Source organism: Centroberyx gerrardi, chromosome 23 (assembly GCF_048128805.1).
Source record: "Centroberyx gerrardi isolate f3 chromosome 23, fCenGer3.hap1.cur.20231027, whole genome shotgun sequence".
Taxonomy (NCBI): domain Eukaryota; kingdom Metazoa; phylum Chordata; class Actinopteri; order Beryciformes; family Berycidae; genus Centroberyx; species Centroberyx gerrardi.
The window spans coordinates 2,574,819-2,594,882 of NC_136019.1; the positions used below are offsets into that span (position 1 = coordinate 2,574,819).

Genomic DNA, 20,064 nt, shown 5'->3' on the forward strand with positions numbered 1-20,064 from the left:
AAATACTTTAAGATTAAAAAGGTTAAAAAACAGTTACTGGTGATGAACCTTGTATTTATGATCCCATTTAGTTTCCTGTGGATAACTGGCCAATCGTAGACAACGTCACGTCCAGATACTTCCAGCAGCTACAGTGGAGTTTGATTGCAGAAAATATTTCAGCGATATAAAACAATGCAATGCAGCCATAAGAGAGGTGTGGCTACGATCATAGACACGACCCATTATTCACAAGTTGGCTAGCTAGCTATATTTCTATGCACATATACTCACATGTTCACACCTGTTCTCTGGGGTTTGGCGAAAGGCATTCTGGGAAACATAGGAAATCACTAACTGAAGAAGTAGACGAGGCAGCTTGAGGGAAACATACCACAACAAGAAGTAGATTACAACACATTAGGCTACTTCGACTTGAGCAGGATATTTTGGTACTGTTTCCACCCCGTATGTGTGTACTCTACAGTTGTAATGCAAGTAGTAGGTTTCTCACTCAGTTATGTTACATGGTTGTTGTGATGAATTCATGGTACGAAGATGATTTTCATGAAGCCTCAGACACACACTGATTAAATAGCACAAATTGTTGCACTTTTGCTGTTTTTAGACCATTAACAGAAGAACCAAATAAGCCTGTTGTACATGTCCAGATGAGTGATGCTTTCAAATCTCATTCTTTTAAGAGCATTAGTGGGAGTTTTGTGTGTATTCATAATAAAAGACAGCAGAGCCTGTGTACATCAATAGTTAAAGATAGAGGATAGAGGACAGTAAACATTTTGTCAATCATAGTTAATGACTGTTAATGAGTGTACCTCAATGAACTGGAAATGACCTGGATTGACTGTACAGGTCAAAGTACATCGACTGTTCAAAGCATTTCAAAATGGACTTGCATGGTTCTCATCATCATCATCATCATCAGCCTTCATCTGAGAGCTTCAAATAACACACTGCATCAGGTCTATTTTTAAGAGCGTGCTATTTGTTTGAGAGTGGAACAGTTAAACGACCTTGTGGTGGTGCATCTTTTAAATAGACACGAGCACTCTGAATTGGTATGCACACTGTTACAACTGTTAATGTAATAGTGTCCCATTCATGTACTAAACCTATAATAACAATTTGCAGTTAATAATGTAATATAGTCCTGTTAACATAATACATTTCCCATTAATTTTAGAAAGGTGACTGACCTGGGAGATAAGGGTTAATTGGGTGGTAGGTCTACATTATTTCTGAAAAACAACCAGGAAAACATTTTGAAAATATGCATATCTGTTTTAATTTTTAGCATTTGATTTTTTTAACCTTTCAAACAGGGGTCAACATGTAATCCATGCAAACATCGATAATAACTGATGAATAAGAAAATGGCCCCAAGTCCAAGTCACATCTAGGAACATTCATTATTCGATGCTGCCCCCTAGAGGCCTAACATTGTTAGTGGCAATTTAAAGAAATTTTCCTCAAAATAATCATATCCTTAACATGTCCTAAACAGGCCAGACAGGACTGATTTTTCCATCACCATTATTTATATACTGATAGTAATTATGTTAGTTTGTAATTGTACTGCAAAATATGTCCATCTTAATAAGTCTCATATAAAATTATCTTAATTGCGTGGCTAATTCCTATTGTTTCCAATGCAGTTTCACTTGTTTCAGGAATTTTCTAGAAAATAAGTGTCAGTATCTTGAAACAAGGCAGCTCACTCCACTAGTATCAAGCATCAAATGCTTTGTAATCAGAAAACTGTTTCTGCCCCCAAGCAGAGATGGGTGATCCATCTTTATAGAAAACACTGAACCTGCTGATCTGCACACAGACACTGACAGAAGCTAACAGCTATGCTAACTGCTACACTGGAGCTCTGAATGTTTCCTGCTAGTGTGTTGATGTTTAGTCTGCTGTCTTACAGTTGGTCTTGTCTCCACTACATGTGAGCTCCTGTTATGTTTTGTCCTGCAGTGTCAGTCCTGTATTGTGTGACTGTCTTGTAATCTGTCAGCAGCCGTTAACCAGCTCAAACTCTTTGTCCACCTGTTGGACTTGGTGAATGAAAACTGATTATGACTATGAAATTAACATGAGACTTTTTCAAATTTTCACATAAAAAGGCAGTGGAAAAGTCTGTTCCCAATGGGTCAGAGAACATAAATTAGAAAAGGCGGGAAACCATATAATGCACAAAACAAGTGGTTTATTTGCTATAAATAGTACAAATATAATAAGCAATAAGCAATAAATGAACACAAATATAGGCTTGGTTTAGCACTACTCAGTTGCATCGTGAAAATGTGCATTTTCAATTTTTCTGCAACATAAACACTGGGAGTGCTGACCTGAAATTCAAGCATTAGGCCACTTTCTGATGTATTAATGTGTGCTTTAGTGATGTGACACAGAGGATGTGAATAGAGATGCTCAATGCTCACTCAGTGGCTGTGATTGATCACAGTGCTGCTTGAGAATAGGTGAAGAATGGAAATGTAATTCAAGTGCTCCATTTGATAACACCAGGGATCTAAATGAAATGAATTTTGTTCTTCTTGTCAACGTTTCATGATTCTTGACTGTAGAAATACATTACATCAGCACTCCAAGTTTGCCTTGTCTTGCCTTGCCTTAAATACGTAATACATAATTATTGGTGGCTTCCCTCTTGTCTCTCTTTGCCCTATTCTTTTTCATTCTGACTTCCTCCTCCTGTTTCTTCTGTTTGATTAGTGTCAGCTCTTCCCTCCATGTCCTTATCTTTCTCCTTTCTCTTCCTGACGCTCTGCCTCTCTCTCATTGAAATCCACGTTGGATTTCTCCAGCTGCTCTGTGATTTCTTCCAGACTTTACAGAGGTTTTACTTTCTGCTGTTGCTCTGACTCAAGTTTCCTCTTAATCTCATCTCTCTGTTTCTCTGTCTCCTCAAACTTCACATTGAATTTCTCCTTCTGGCTCCCTGCTTTACTCTTCCTTTGTATCATTTTATCAATTTCACCCTCTTTGCTCTCCAGTGCTTTCACTGTCTTCTGCAGCTGTTTCTCAAGTTCTGCCTTTCTCTTGTCCAGGTCCATTTTGGCCTCTAACAGAAGCTTTTTATCATCTTCATTTTTGTCTTTTTCTTGTGCTTCTTTCTGTATTTCGAGGTCTGTCTTGTCTCTCTCCCTCTCTGTTATTTCTCTATCCACTGACTGAAGCTTCCTCTCGTTCTCATCCCTCTGTTTCTTTACCTCCTCCAGTTGCAATTGGAGTCTTTCTCTTTGGTTCTCCAGTCCCTTCTTCTGTCCCATCAATCTAGTAACCACCTCTTCTGCATGTTTCTGTTCATTCTCTTTCTTCTCTTTCTCTTCCTGAAGTTTTCCCATTTCCTTTTTCAAATTCTTCCTTTTCTGTATTTCTGTATTGCGCTGCTTTCTGTTTATTTGTCCTTCCTTAGACTGAAGTTCTATGTGATTACTTTTAGATTTGCTCTTGTTTTCTTCTTCTCCCTTGACCAGATTCATTGCCTCTCTTTCTGCCATGGGCTTCTCTCTGTCTCTTTCTCCTTCCATCAGAACTTGAAGTTCTGTGTTGTTACTAGGTTTGGTCTTCTTCTCTCCTTCTCTCTGTTCAGTTTCATCCTCATGGTTCTTCTTGGTCTCTGTGTGAATAAACAGGAAAAACAGTGTTGAAGTTATAAAATTGAAGAAGACAGCTGCAGAAAACACCAACGTAGATAGCTACGTTGGTCTGCGTCCACGTCACGTGACTGTCAAGTTTCTCTCTGCGGCGAAAAAAAAACCGGCTGACATTCCTTTTATTCTCAGTGGAAAATGCAATATTTTAAGATAGATTCGGCATTAAAATGCGTTTTGATAACATTTCTAGCGAGAAATGTGCATTTTATTTTCATAATCTTCGTTCAGTGAATGTATATGATGTTTAGTTTGTTTGTTATTACGAAGATTCATTCAAGCTTTCTATTGTTGCTATGGTGGTTGCTGTGGACGCTGCTATTGCTGAAACCACGCAGTTGCATGTTGTTTGAATCATTGTCTTTGCGTTGTGTAGTTATCTGAGCTGTTATGTTATTTGTCTTATCGGATGTTATCCGATAACACCATATGATCAACGACCGAACGAAATTTCGGACACTACAGTAAATATCATTGCGTCAAAAAAATGTGCTGGATATTCGTGTGACGCACCGGGACGCGCCCGGCATCACGTAAACAAACCAAGCATCATGACAGCAGGTTGAAATGGACTCAGGTCATATTGATTTTGACAAGTTTTGAACATTAAATTACAAATAAATTGTTGAAATTCTAATCATGTGCAAGTGTGGTTTTGTCAACTTTGGTGCTGTCTGCTAATGGCAGCGAGCTGTTTTGGTTTGGTAAACAAGCTTGTGAGCTAATGACTAGCACAAGCTTTCATATCACCTCCTGTATTGGTGGATAAAGTAGTTAGCTGACCCGTAACGATGATTCCTGCAGTTTTGCTGCTGTTGGTTCAAAACGGAGGTGAACTTTAACTCGAAAGAGGTGTCTAATACGTCTTTTGTTGATTTGCCAACGCTGTCAACCGGTAAATAGACCAGTTTCTATTAGCTAACATGTTAGCTAGCTGCTTCTTCTTCTTCGGTACGACACAATCACATTGCATTGTGGTATACAGGAGAAATTGTAGGGTACACTGTCTGTTCACTTCAATTTGTAGTGCATTGTGGGTATCTTATAGTGGACTATTTAGTGAATCAAATTAACCGTTGAGAATTCGGACACTAGTAGAAAATGGCAGATACACTATATAGTGCACTATTTCTGTAATAGGGAACAGTTTCGAACAGAGCTCCAGTTTACTACTCCAGCAAGTAGGCCGACCCTTAGTAACGACCTAGCAACAGAGACGATTTCTAGTCCCTGTTGAGCCAGCCAACTTGAGCTAATGCTTTCTAGAGATCGTAGGATTTCCCAAACTGAATAAATACCACACATATAAACACAAAACTGCTTTGCTAGCTCAATCTTGTTGTAACTAAGATATCTGCTGAATTTTTTTTTTTTCCATGGACAGATTTAGCTACTACATCCGCAAACTTCACATGTATTTTTAAGCTAGTAGCGCTGTGTCACCGACTCACCGGCACAGCTGATGGAGGATGCCAGAGCGTCTAGTAACATCAAGGCTGAACAGAGTAACAACTGAATGGCGGAGTAATATTTTTAGTGATGAGCACGGCTAGGTGTGCTGTCATGCTGATTTGATCACGTTCTAAATGTCGAGTTGACCAGTCAGATTGCTTGGTCGGAACTACCTGTTGTAATGAGACATAAACCATTTAAAAAAACATTTACACCAAATTGACTGACACAGGAGTAAAATTCAACATGGAAAATTATTCATATTTTCTCTACATGATAACCATTACTTAAAAAAACTAACATGTAACATACTTAGTTTTTTTTAGCATTTAACAAGGAACACAGGTACATTTTTTATGGAGGTTTTGGAATGAAACCCTTCATATCACTATAACCATCAAAGAGCTGTGACAGTGACTTGACATTAAGAGAGGAGAAGAAAAATGTATTTGTGACTTACTGATTTTGTTTTGTCTCCATTTCCATACAACAAAGACTGCAACAATACACATGAAGACAACAGCAAAGACAATGCTGATATAAACAGCAGCAGGAAATGGGACCGGGAAGACATCATCTGAAATGATAAAACCCAGAACAGCATTTGTAACTGAAACGAGACCTCAGCTGTTTAAAGCTAATAAAGTGTCCATATCATGAATTTATAAATCATTTGTACCTGAAATGTGAATCTGTGTCTCCCTGGTCTGGTTGATGTTCTGCTGTTGAACTCTACAGGTGAACCTGTTGGTGTCGGTCTTCTCCACAGTCACTCTGCTGCTGACAGTATAGAGGCCATCAGGACCTCTGACTGTCTCTGTAGGTCCAGCAGAGAGGATGTTTCCCTCACCGTCCAGCCAAAACACCTCAGGCTCTGGGTACCAGCCTTTAGATTCACACCCTAAAACCACTTCACTGCTGTTTTTGGTAATCACAACGACAGGAGAGGAGACAGCACCTAATGATGAGTAAGAGGAGAAAATTCAAACAGTGGTTTCAGTGTAAATTGAATAATGATAATCATCAAATCTGTTAAGTGGAGAGAACCATCTGATAATGTGACTACCTAATGATGCACACTTGCAGATCCTCTCATTAAATCTGGAAAAGCAGAAGCCAACAATGCACAACTCTGCAAACCATAAAACTTCAAATAAAGAGTGGGGAGTGTTGTGTGTCTGCATAAATAAAGCCCCCAATAAAAACTTGGTAAAAACAATATCGCAGAATCACCAGAAAGCAGTCTAAATTTTGACAATAGTTCTATCCTAAAATATAATTAACACACTGACATAATTTTCTCTTGAAATTCATTACCAAACATAGCTGGATTGCTTGCACTGTGATACAGCATTGCTCATATTGTTACTCAATACATTATTAGATTATTATTATTATTAGAGTTTTTTTTTAATTCACTTGTGTGTCTTTGACAGTTTTTGTTTCATTTTGTTTTGATGCTACAAGAATGATTACCAGTATGTAGCTGATTATGTTCAGTTATTATTTAAGATAGATATTCATTATTATTATTATCATTATTATTATTATTATTTTTAGTAGTAGTAGTAGTAGTAGTAGTAGTAATAGTAATACCTTAGTTAGTAATGCCATTGGACTGGACTGTAAATTTATAAATCTGCAATCTGCAAAAAGCCATAAATCTGTCAATAGTCAGTATAGCGAGAATTCTTTGGCATGATGACAAAGCTTTACCTTTAATCTTCAATATATTTTGTTTATTGTATTTTAGGTGAAGGGTCTGGTTGAAATCCCTGAACTGACTTGTAACTCCAGGCAGAGAAAGTTATAGACTATTGTTCTTTCCTCCCTCAATAACTACCATCGGCTGCCCTTGAAAAAGCATTTAACCTCCAACAGCTCAGTTTGCAACAGCAGAAGACTGTGGTTGTACTGGTCAGCTCCCAGTGGGAATGGCTGTAACTGTATGAATGTGAAGCAGGGCTGTTCATAGCAAAACCTTGCATTGGATGAATAAAGGTTAAAAAAAACATGCTGAATGAACATGTGCCCACTTACCAACAACAAGCTGAACGATAGAGTCTCTATTCAATGAGGGAAGGAAGCATCTGTATTTTCCCTCATCAGAGAGTTTTACTTTAGAGAGTTTCAGTGAAATGTCTCCGTGCTTCAGTTTGTCGATGAACAGCGACGTTCTTCCCTCATAGGACGGATGTTTATAACTCACAAGTTCCTGACCGTCACGCCACACATGGACAAATCTGGGGTTCAGGTCAGGTCTCGCCCACTCCAGTGTCGTCGCAACAGCATCCATGGCAGGTTCCAGGTGGCATGGCAAAATGATGTCATCACCAACTATTGCCACTATTGGCTGAGGTGGACCAATCACCTGGGGCAGACCTGGGAAGAAATAAGTTTGTTTGTATTCCTGTTGTGAGAACTGACTGAGCTGACTCTCCTCTATAAGGTTGTGTGTCGACTATAAACCTCTCACTTCAATGCTGGCTTCTTTTTCTACTTATATTGAATGGAAATGAAAAGGGAAGTGCTGGTCATAGCTACTGCATTTGCAGTACATTGATTGATTCTGCTAAAACTTGAAAAACTGCAGATTGGAGTTTTAGTTACACAAACATTTACATCAACTCTTGGAGGCGGAGCTGCTCTGAAGGCAGAAATAATGAGACTGGTTGAGTTAAAACTCAATGGGCAAAGTTCCCTCTTTGGCACTGAAGTTTGCTAATTAGCCAATTTGCGCTCGAAAAAACTGTGGTTCTTTGGCTCCGCCCATAAAACTCTAATCTGCTGAAATATTGTTAACTCCTTATGATTTGGCCAGTAAAACAATGCTAAGCTCTCAGTCCAGTACAGAACACACAATAGCCTGTCCTTAACACTGAAAACAAAAGAAAGAGGCAGCGCTGTACAAAGATGTTATGTGGCATCAGCATTCAGAGCATTCTTTGAATGACTTTGTATGACTTATTTGTTATTTTGTTAAACTGCATAAATTACAAGAGATAGCCTGTTATGCTGCTGTGCAAAACCTAAAAGCATACTTGCCAATCCTCCCGATTTTCCCGGGAGAGTCCTGATGTCATGCCCTTCACTAAGATGTTCTCATTTCTCACGATCTTCTCCTATATTTCTTAAAAATAGACATCACAACTAATCTATAGGCCCTATAGTGTCACTGCTGTCTCCCAAGTAGTTACACCAAAAATGCAGTCTCCATGGTTACATTATTAGCAGTTTTCACTTCCGCCTAATTCCATCTTTACTAAAAATCCCATGAGGCAGACTAGACTGCTTAGTTTTTGGCTGGGAGTCAATGAGACTCTCACATTTGACAGCATTTAGCCTTTTACCTTAAAGCACACACCTAGGTGTTACTGATGTGTTAGAGTAAGTTACCTCCACAAGAGTGTGTCAGAAGAAGAAGGACTACAGTGTGATGGAAAACCAAGGAACTGAAGACTCTGAGCTGAGATTTAAGAGACAGTCCGTCCTTCAGCTGAAGCATCCTTGAGTTCTGAAAATTGACATGAACCAGTTGTAAAATGTTAATTTCTAGGAAGATAATATGGAAGAAAAAATGCTTTTTTAGTGATATTTATGAAAAATGATGAAATCCAAAATATCTCTTCAACCAGTCAAAAGGGAAGTTCCTCTTGGAATGCTTTAAGATCTTTGTTCTTATCTGCCAACAATCATTCTGTAAGAGTATTTTTTTTTGTTGTATTTTATTTTTTTTCTCATAATTTAGAATGAAGCTCGATCAGATTTTGAGAAAAGGGTAGTTTTGATCCTTCATAGTGCATCAATTTATTTGCTTGTCTAGTAAAATGTCAAACTGTCAATGTCCCTTCAGCATCTACATCCACCATGTTGAATAATGTAACAGGACATAAACTGCTCAACAGCTCCCCCTGCTGGCCGTTCCTTTATTTTAATTCAAGTTCAAAGACAGATTCAATATATTTTAATTACGCTTGTAGTGTGAATACAAACGTGGCCTGGCGAGCTGTTTCAACCTTGCAATTGTACAATATTGAATAATAGTAATAATAATAATAATAATAAAGTAATTTCCTCTACAGTATGTATGTCCTTCATTGTGTAATGTTTGAGAACTAGTTTCACTTTCATCTGTCGCCAAAGATAGTTAGTTAGAAGTTAGTTAAAACAGTTAAAACAGTTAGTTGTGACTTTAAATTGTGTTTTGAAGCTGCCAGGTTTGTTGAATATATTACACTTATTATAACCCACCGTTTCTAAATTACAATGCAAGTCCAATCGCTTCAATAAATTACTGACGCGTAAACCCATAATGACCGACAGTTTGTGTTCAGAAAACAAAGGACTTCGTGCTCAATCGCTCAAAATAAACTGGGCAGTCTGTTTTCAAAGTCTTTTGACATTTTACATGGTGAAATTATTTCATGCATATTTCGTATACAATTTTGCGTGCAATAAATGATGAAAAATAGTTGTGTTTGAGAGGAAATCAACAGCTGTGAAGGCAGACCTGCTTTTATTCTAAAAACAGGCGACAACGTATTTGTTTTAATTAAAAAATAGGAAAAACATCAAGCAATTTAAGAATAAGAATTGAATTTATAAAAGCCTCCGTACCTGTTGCACCATAGAGTCTCGTCACCACAGAGGAAAGTAGGCCGCGCGTCCAAAGTCCTCAAATAATATTAAAAAAAAAAAAAAACGTACCTTCACCCTGGTCACATGTACTGGGCGGTAATGTGTGTTTACTTTGTGTTTTACTGTCTATCTGCTGTTGCTTATGTCTATTAGACTTTAGTCTATATTACTGAAGTAAAGAAGTGCACAGCGTTGTAAGTGTGCATGTGTATTACATGTTAGCCTGTATCAACAGTGTTGGAATTGTGCAAGTCTATCATAAATGAACACTGCTGTGGGTGTGCTTTTCAATTTGCTTATAGTTTAGGCCATATTACTGTAATAGGGTTCGACCAATATGGGCCAATACGGATATATTTTTGTATAGATCTTCTTATAGACAATATTTTGGCTGATATTCAGTATCTATATATTCTACCATTTTCTTGCCCTAAAACTACAAGTAGGCCTATTCACTGTTTCCCCCAGAATTCTTCTCCTCAGGGTGGAAAAGTCTCTGAAACAGCATTCAGAGCATCATGGGACACTAAAACTCTCCACTGAAGCACAGACTGATTAAATTATTTTAGTGTCAGCAGCTCTTTAAGGCAGAGTGACCCACCATACCTATTCAGTGGTAGAGAAACTCTGGGATACATTAGGCCTTTTGCAGAAAACATTATTGAACAATTAAATGAATAATTAAAATGTGCAAAGAAGAAGCTGTGGTCAGGGAGGAACCTCCATCATATCAGAGGTGGACGATATGACTGGCTGACATGTGATAAGCGCAAAAATGATTGTTTCTCTATTTCTTTATTACATGAGCGATAACAATATTTGTCTGTCGTCTTGACAGTCTTGACAGACAGAACCCACGTGACAAAGGACCCAGGACCGGATGCCAGAGTCTTCGTCTCAATTCAAAAAAGTTAAAAGTTTCTGCTGGTGCTTACTGAGACCATCGCATGATCAAAAGGTCACTGGTTCTGTTGAAGAACCGCGGAGCAAGAGATTAAACCTAAATGCCTAAATGTAGCCTATTTGTTAACAAATATAGTGCAAAACTAACTGCGATGGGGCGGCTCTGGGGAGGTGTAGTGCGTAGAGAGACTTGTCCCTGTGTTAGCAAGCATCCGCCCTGCTAAAGTGCTCTTGAGCAAGACAAAACGCTCCAAGAAACTGTGGTTCTTTGGCTCCGGCCATTGAGGTTTAACTCAACCAGTCAGATTATTTCTTCCTCCAGAGCAGAAATATTTGTTAAACTAAAACTCCACTCTGCGGTTGTGTCAACAGCAGAAATAATCTCCACAGGAAGGGGAGGTTCTCACCTACATTAGATCTTAGCTGTTATTCAGTCTGATGCTCAGACAGTCAGCAGCAAGACAGCATGGAGGTTACAGCTCTCTGCCTCAGACTGTGTGAGTACTGAGTCTCTCTTTCTCTCCCTTTCCCTGTTTTACAAATCAGAAAACAATGAAAAAGGAGGCCTCTTGAAGTTGAAAGGAATCAAAGCAATGTGATCAATCAAAACAAGGGTTGTTGGCAGTTAAAAGTACTAGTATTGAGTTTAAAATGTCTTTTTCCTGTGTTGTTCGATGCCTGGCTCCATCTCTGTCTGACAAAGTAATTATTTTATGTGCAATACCCTATGTGCGAGTGAACATGCTGAAATAATGTTAATCAAATTTACATTTTAGGCCTCAGGACATTAGAGATCCATTGTTTCTTTGTCACAAGTTGTTTTTTCTGTACCAAAAACAACATATTTTAGAATATCCATTGACCTCCAAGAGAAGCTGAATTTCATTTCATTCATTTTAAATTTGGTGAAATTTAATATAATTGGCGCTCAAATTTGTGGACTGCCAACATTACAAGCAGCCAATATTAATGAGTACAAAAGTCAGAGGTCACAGCACCCACAATACATCTAACACACGTCTCAGTTTCCCTAGAATTAGCATGTATCATGTATGAGAGAAGTGCCCGGTAAAGCAATGAGAGACAGTTTGAGGTTTTTTGTATCTGAGTATTATTGTTTTTTTTAGCTAGCAGACATGTATCTAAAAGCATCTATATGTGATATTGCTCTGTTCCTTTGTCTCTCCAGTGGTGACTGTATTGATGCTGCTGGTTGCACATGTTCAGCACAGTTACTATGCTCAGAAAGGTGGTAAGTAGCTGCCTACAGTACAGAAACACAAATTAGTTACATCACTGATGAACCTTTTTTAATTATACATTACTTCTCGCCATGCCCAAACCAAAGCCAGGTTGATGTAAACCTTCTAAACCTCTATTCCTGTTTCACAAGCGCTATATACCTGAATATCTGGTGTGTTTATCTCCATAACGTAATAAAGATTCCTTCATTCATTCCTATTTGCATTTAAACATAAGCCGTGTTTTAGATTTTGTGAAGAGTTTGGTTCTACAACATTACATATCCAGGTTGAGAGGGGATACCAGGGTGCTTCCTTGCTAAAAGTTGCTCATTTGAGTCAAGGGGGGTAAAAAGATACTTGAAAAAAAAAGAAGCCACTCTCTTCAAAAGCAAAAAAAAAAAACCTTTAAAGTGCCTTGGCTTCCTTTTTCAATTACATATCCATTTATGAAAAAACAACAAAATACTGAAGTTCATTATTCAGTGTCTCTAAAATCTAGAGGCTCTAGTCTGTAAAAGTCTGTTCTGTTCTGTCACCAAGACTTAAGTTACCTTTTATATCTGTTACGGTGATTTCTGTTACAAACAGATTTCTTAATTTAATGTCTCTCTTTCTCTGTTTCTCTCTCTCAGATCCTCGTATTGTTCCTGACAGACTGCAGCTCTTTGAATACAAGTCTATCTCTTTTAAGTGTGAGGGGTTTGATGGTTCGACTGGATTGAGAGTTATGAGGAAGATCAAGGGAAACATTACCAGATGTTTCACTGACTGGGGGCAGTCAAATGGGACGTCCTGCACCATTAAGCATGTCTACACAACAGACAGTGGAAAATACTGGTGTGAGGCTGGAAAGGGAGAGAGAAGCAACTCTGTCAACATCGCTGTCACTGGTATGTTTATAGCGGAATAGTGTTTTTGGAAGAGTTCAATCCCAAAAACACTATATAGCCAGTTTGAAACAAACAAGCATGTAATCGGTGAAGCATAATTTACATTAATTGGCGCTTAGAGAAGGCATATTTTGTTGTTTCAGTCTGCGGCTTCAATCGGGAAACTGAACTCCTGGCACAATAAAAAGGTTACTGTAGGCTAGATATTCATTTATAAGCACAGAGCTGACAAGAGATAACGACTTAATTAGTGTTACAGTTTATGAGAAAAAACAGAGTGATTAACTTAATTGCACTAGGTACCAGTGAACAAAACATTCCTCTCACACGGGTCTGCACCCTCAGAAAATTGCACACCTGTAGTTGGTGTTGCAAATTTTTAATCAATTTTTGAAGTTTTAAAGTTCGGACAGTTGCTATAGTGCCTCCAGCAGGAAGATCGGTCCCATACTGTATTATAATGCCTAATAATAAAATGCATACAACTGCTTAACTAAAAGCCAGGTTAAAAAGGTGTGTCAAAATCAGCCTTTGTTCAAAAAGAGTTAAAGCTGAAATAGTTAAAAAGGGACTTGAGAGCTCTACATTCTTATGCCTATAATGTCACACCTCACTAGATTTTTTTTCCCACCCGCATGATTGAGCACCAGGTTTCTGTTTTATATGTCTCTAAAATTTATTTTCAGGCATTTCATGCTTTATTGACAGATACATATAGCGAAAGAGAGACAGGAAGGTATGGGAGAGAGAGAGAGGGGAGGACATGCAGCAAATGACCGCAGGCTGGATTCGAACCCAGGTCACTGCAGGAAGGACTGAGCCTTATATGGTACGCGCTCTACTCGGTGAGCCACCGGGGCACCCCGTCTCTAAAATTTCTGTTTAAAATAAAATAAACTTTTATACAACACATGTTGTTCAGCTGGGTCTGTGATCCTGGAGAGTCCGGTCCGTCCTGTGATGGAGGGAGATAATGTGACTCTGAACTGTACAACCAAGACTCCCTCCAACCTCCCAGCTGGTTTCTATAAAGATGGCTTCCTCATCAGGACCGGCTCTACAGGAGAGATGACCATCCACAGTGTTTCCAAGTGTGATGAAGGACTCTACAAGTGTAGCATCTCTGGAGTTGGAGAATCACCAGAGAGCCGGCTGGCTGTGAGAGGTGAGACAACAGTGTTTCCAAACTAAATTAACACAATTTGATTTTTGCATTTTTGCATGGCCATGTTTCATGAAGAAGATATGTGACGTCATGTACCTACTTATGTCAAGACCCAGTGTTTGACACTTTTACACTTGGTAGAATGTCCATTCATATAACAATTTTATGAAGAGACAAATAAATGTCAACTTGTATTGTAACTGATTTTAATCCGCTTGCTGTTCCAGAAGGGGAAATAATGTCAGGATTTTTTTTTTCGTAATCAAGTGACATTATCTTGATACTGGTGGACTGAGATGCTTTTTTGTTGCCCCAAAACATCCCAACATCTCTGAAAAGTCAAACTGGGGGATTTAGGCATTAATACAGACTGATAATGTATATATATATCCTATTTATTTTGTTATTTTAATAAAAAAAACTTTTTCTCATCTTTCCAGCACTTCACAAAGAGACTCATCCTTTCCCTCATCCCCTCCTCCTCCTGATATGGACTGTTGTCAACTTTTTATTGATGGCTCTGGTGTTGATGGTGGGACTGTTTCGATGTGGGAGACACAGAGGTACAGAAAAATAACTACCGACTAATATGAGTAACTGCCAAAATAAAGGCAACACTTGAGTAAATAAGGGCTGCAAAGTACATTTAAAGCAGGTTCTTCTAAACAGGTTTGGTCCCTAGAATAATTAAACAATTAATATCCCATCATGCTTAGGGTGTGGCATCCCTCCAAATAGAGTTCAAACACTTGTAGAATCGATGCCAAGGAGCACTGAAGCTGTTCTGTTGGACCAACATCAATATCTTTATTATTCGGTGGGGGTGGGTTGCCTATACTCTTCTGGAGCAGGAGATACAGAGTTCAGAGTAGAGTACTATTTAAAGTGATGGCTTCAGACGTGATAATTTGAGCTTCTCTGAGAGAAACCACGCGAGAAAACCACAGACAGAAAAAGGAAGGGCCCCTCTGTCTAGACTCTGTAGCAACGAGCAAAAGTTTATGTAGTTTGACTCATGCAGTACAACAGGTAATATAGTTTGATAGACTAACTAAGAGGCATTATGTCTTCAGGTATCCATATAAACTACCACAAAACATGATGTGTAATATCTGTTGTATCTGTAATTCCTCTCTCACACTCACTCCCTCCTTTCGTCTATAGGTGTCTCACTCAGTCACTCTGCCACGTATTACTTCCTGTTATGTTGTGGGCCAACTTGACCTGTTTCAGTTTTTTTCAGCATGATACCTTCTCTGCTTGCCTCAATTAGTGTCATGAACGTGTAAAAAAGAAAAAGATCTAATTTTGTGCATAGGCAAGCCCCCCTTATGGAAACCATTGTAGTCAATGGAAAATAGAGCATCTTTAAACATCAGTTTTTCACTTATGGAGCATTCAGTCCTTCTAAAAAATAAACTACAGACATCTTTATGTTTTCTAGATAAAGTATGCAAATTCTCTGAATCAAAATGTGGGCTATCAGGGATGAAACAGCCGCCATTAATACGTAAATATTGATTAGCTGATGAGTAATTAAGGTAAAGATATTTATGGATTCTCTTTACATAAATTGTATTTTTCTAAATTGAGGTTTCTATTTGTGTTTCTGCAGCTCAAGGTGTGAGGGAGAAGAGCAGCTGTGATGATGTCATAATGGAGGTAGCCATGTAACCTGGTTCATTACAGTCAGGTACATCGAGGCTTTTAACCTTCATCATGCTTTTTTTAAATTATTCTCATCTGTGTATGTGTTCAGCTTTTTGAACAGGAAAAACAAGCTTGTACGTTACCTCAGAATTGCGAGTGAGTTGTTGGGTGATAGTTTCTCCTGTTGCTGTCTGTTATTATCTCATAAATAAAATCGACTTTTATATTCTTTATTCGATTTGTTTCATTACTTTCTTGTTTAATCTGTAACATATTTTTTAAAAGAGGCTATGCAGGTCTGCCACATACTGTGACTATTTCAAGAAATGAAGATTCTCAGAAGTGAAGTCAGATAAAAACATTTGTAGTGTTTTCAAACCACACCGTCTCTGAACTGAGGCTGAGTTTTTCAGAAGTGTTTATGTATTTACAACAGACAAAATAAAGTTTATAACCATGAGAAACCCTCTGCAGAATAACCACAGCATCTCTACACCTCTCTGAATAGTCTGTGGGTTTGTTTTAGTGTTGACAAGTTACTTACCCAGCACTAAGGTCAACTTTTCATGCTAACAGCTGCTGAAACTGTGATCTCTTAACTGTTTTCTGCAGCTAGACCCTGACATGTCAGGACAAACAGCATTATGGGAAGGATCAAGCAATACAGGGACTGTTGCAGATGAACTTCCAGCAGAGAGGCTGCAGAAATGGTTAGACTTAGACTTAGACTTAGAAAACTTTAATGTCTTCCAAGAGGCAATTTGTGGTACAACACAGAACATATAGACACATTTAAAGCACATCAAATCAAATAAACAGAAATGTCAATAATCCAAATCCAAACAACAACTTGGTTCATAGAGAACGCAGCAAAACTGGTCTATATTCTACTGTTTCCCCTAATTTTAATGTATAAAACAATTAAAGAGCTTTATCCAACTAAAGGAATTACATTAGTATTGTTTGCAATGGAGAGTTTTAGTGTCCCATAGTCTATAGTTCACATGGTCTGGAGGCCTTTCCACCCCACCAGGGAAAAAACTTCAGATTTCAGAACAGACACTGTGCAATAATCATGCTGTTTAATCAGCATCTGGATATGCCACACCTGTCAGGTGGATGGATTATCTTGGCAAAGGAGAAGTGCTCACTAACACAGATTTAAACAAATTTGTGAACAAAATTTGAGAGAAATAAGCCTTTTATGTGCATAGAAAAAGTCTTAGATCTTTTATTTCAACTCATGAAAAATGGGAGCAAAAACAAAAGTGTTGCGTTTATATTTTTGTTCAGTATACATAAGAGATTTTCTGTAGAATCATCAGTACTTGGTATGCTAATTATCTACCTGTGGCAAAATGATCTGAACAGACTTTACTATGAGGAGTCGGCTGAAAGTTTTTTTCTGTTGATCCGTGCCAGCCACAGATCTCTCCTTCTTTGAAAGAAAAAAAAAAAGGCTCAATATTCCTTGACACTCTTGGGCTACATGATTACAGAAATGTGGTGGAATCATGAATACTTTTTTCACACTTTTGTATTCCCAGTGTTTCAATAAGTAATCCTGATTTGTAACTATCTGTAATCAAAACTTACGTGAAAAGCTTTAGCACAGCTATAATGACAGATGCGTAGGAAGGGCACAGGCAGGTCACTACTTTAATGACGTCCTGTAAACTGTCCTCACTTGCAGAGAAATGTATTAAAGATCAGTATCAGTAAGTGTGGACAGTGTGAAGAACTATCTGTAATCATTCGTTTCAGAATCCAAATAACTTCATTCCCCAAGTAAAATAAGCATTAACAACATGATCTCATAAAAAGTTGTGAAATTAGCACGATCTCTGAAACGCAAATTTATGTGCTGTGAACACAAATTATATAAAAATTACATTCCTCCTCCACAAATTGTAAGACCACATCTACCTGCTGAGGTCCGACAGCTTGGAGCTGCCGACGTGAACGGTGAGATATCATAACATACTGCTGCTGTCATTTACCATTTTTTTTTACAATTAGTTACAAGCATTTCTCCATACTGAGTTCACTTTTTCAAAACTCTTCATGCAACTCTCGGCAGCAACATGCAGCTTGGCACAACAGTTCATTTCATGTCCAAAATGCACCAAAACCACCAAAACACTGCATGCATGTCTCCAAATCAAACCTCAATTTTACCTCAATCTTTGAGGTAGCAAATGATTTTGCGCACTAGTTTTATTTTTTCTTTTGGAGTTTGTTATGGATATTTGGAAAAAGAATACATTATTTCAGTATTTAGAATAGGCATTTGGCACTACTTTTGTTAAGTGATACAATGGTCAGTATACCTTTAATAGGTTAAGTGATACGTCAGCGTAGGGATACCTGTTGTGATTGAATTTGCACTTGAACAGTAAAGACCCTAAACTGTATCTCGGGTTCAACTCATCATTTTATTCTTGTTAGTGTAAGAGAAGAAACACAACAGTATTATAAATAGCTTCACTTTTATTTTCCACAAAAACAGAATGTCATCTCCTCAGAAAGGTTTCAGCTTTGTTTTTGTCAGGAATTTTTGGCACACAGTAACTACAATATACACAAAATGAAAAGTAATGGAAACAAAAATTCCAATACTGTAATACAGTAAAACTGATGTAGTTGGTAGTTGTGTAGGTCTCCAACTGAGATGGGAATCAGCTGTGGTTGGTCTCATTTACATAACTTCAATCAACTATTATATCTACTTTTTTGGGTGCTTGGGCACCTGCATAAATGTATTATTTTATTTTAGACATTTTCCGAATAGTTAATAAATTGTAGAGATACGAGCAAAACTATTAGAGCAAATGCAAAACACAAATGAGATTGTTTGCACAGTGCATTGCCCCTTTATCTGTCCTTCTCACATGTGAGAAGATGTTTATTTAATATTTAGCATGGGCAGACAGAAATGCAGAGAGATGAGGGGCAGAAAGAACTGTGAGAGACAGTGAGACAGAAAGACAAAAGATGGAAGCAAATATAACAGATGAGTAAAGGGATATAACAACACCGCATTGCTGCACTCCTAAAACACAGAGATTATTCCACAGACTGTTTGACACTGTAGATTCCCCTTCTTTCATTTGAGCACAAGAACAAGAACAAGAACTCTCTGCATGTCCCTGCTTCCTACGTTGCACTAGTTATGTTTACACCCTATGTAAACTTATTTGCAATTATTACTGCCTGTTTGCACTTCTTTTTTGTGTGTGCAATAGCCTAAACCAAGCATAGAATTTCAGAGGTTGTGTAGTTGTTTGCCTGTGTAGTAAGATGCTCTTTGCCAGGGGATGACACAAAGATTCAAATGGACATTAGCTATATATGTAAATAGTTAGCCTACTTGCAATTATCACTGTTCCCATTTTTTGTTGTGTGCAATTAATCAAGCATAGCATTTTTACTGTCATAATGACCTCACAATGAGCTACTATGACCAGGAATACACAGGCGCTCATCTGCATAGGCAGACACCAGAGGTGAGCCTTATGAGTGAAGTCACAATGGCACAGGTAATGAACATTCCATGGATTTGCCAATAAATACCAGCGTCGAGGCTTCAGACAGCCACAAAGCTTTTCTGAACCCTTCAGCGAACCTCAACACAGCGGAAATCGAAACCTCAGGACTTTTTTCTACACAACCTACAAGCAATTGGAAGTTGATGACCGTAAGTAAAGACTTGAACTTTCTCTAATTAATATTAGGAAATATTATCTATGTAAAATATTAGAAATGTGGAGAAATGTGGGGGAGTGCACCTGTTGTGTAGCTCTCTAATAAATGAATTGAATTGGAGAAAATGGAATGGAAAATGGAAATGAGTATAATTATCTGTCCAAAGTAACCCAGACTGTTCAGGGTGATTTAGTACATGCTTGGTACCCATTTTAAGTATGTGTTGGTCCAGTATTGGTTATCCAATCTTTAAGCCACCTTGATTCTCAGGTTTAACTGTACTACATGTCCCATGATGCATGTCAGTCACAGCGTTGTTAACACAGAACTTGAGTAGATATAATGTAGTTTTACCCCCAAGCGCCACCTAGCGGTAACGCCGACGTGACGGAAGATACTAATGAATGATATTTAACTAATTTAATAATATGTATCAACAGTTCACATCAATATTTTGAGGAAATATATCTTAGATGATTGTATTCTTTCTGGCAAAGTGGTTGTTGAGGCCAAAATGTCCAGTATAGCTTTTTTAAAGACGCTTGGAAATTCTATGTCTGATAAACGATTCCACTTGATTGTATTCTACAAAACTTGGGTTTGAAAAATCCTCATCCCTTTAGGCTAAAAGAAAATGCGATTTAAATGTTTCAATGTAGCCGTTATTATTTTATATGATTAGTTGAAGCTGCCGGACAGACTCGGTGTTAGCCGCAAGCTACTTTGGCTGTGCTTTCTTCCGC

At 38.1% G+C, this 20,064-nt stretch overlaps 1 protein-coding gene across 1 annotated transcript; it reads right to left on the reverse strand.

Annotated features, from left to right (window-relative positions):
• Positions 1–2,209: 2,209 nt before the first annotated feature.
• Positions 2,210–8,631, reverse strand: LOC144537898 (uncharacterized). Its single transcript, XM_078281810.1, has 5 exons — positions 8,523–8,631; positions 7,167–7,508; positions 5,806–6,084; positions 5,587–5,703; positions 2,210–3,640 (listed from the first exon to the last, which is right to left on the reverse strand). Exons 1-5 carry the CDS (start codon positions 8,629–8,631, stop codon positions 2,850–2,852), a joined length of 1,638 nt encoding a protein of 545 aa, XP_078137936.1. The 3' UTR covers positions 2,210–2,849.
• Between the last annotated feature and the right edge of the window lie 11,433 nt (positions 8,632–20,064).

Coding starts and splice junctions, on each gene's coding strand:
- LOC144537898 (XM_078281810.1), bottom strand. CDS start 8,631: ATGCTTCAGCTGAAGGACGGACTGTCTCTTAAATCTCAGCTCAGAGTC. Junction 7,509..8,522: donor TCTGACACACTCTTGTGGAG/GTAACTTACTCT, acceptor ATTTCTTCCCAG/GTCTGCCCCAGGTGATTGGT. Junction 6,085..7,166: donor TATCGTTCAGCTTGTTGTTG/GTAAGTGGGCAC, acceptor ACTCATCATTAG/GTGCTGTCTCCTCTCCTGTC.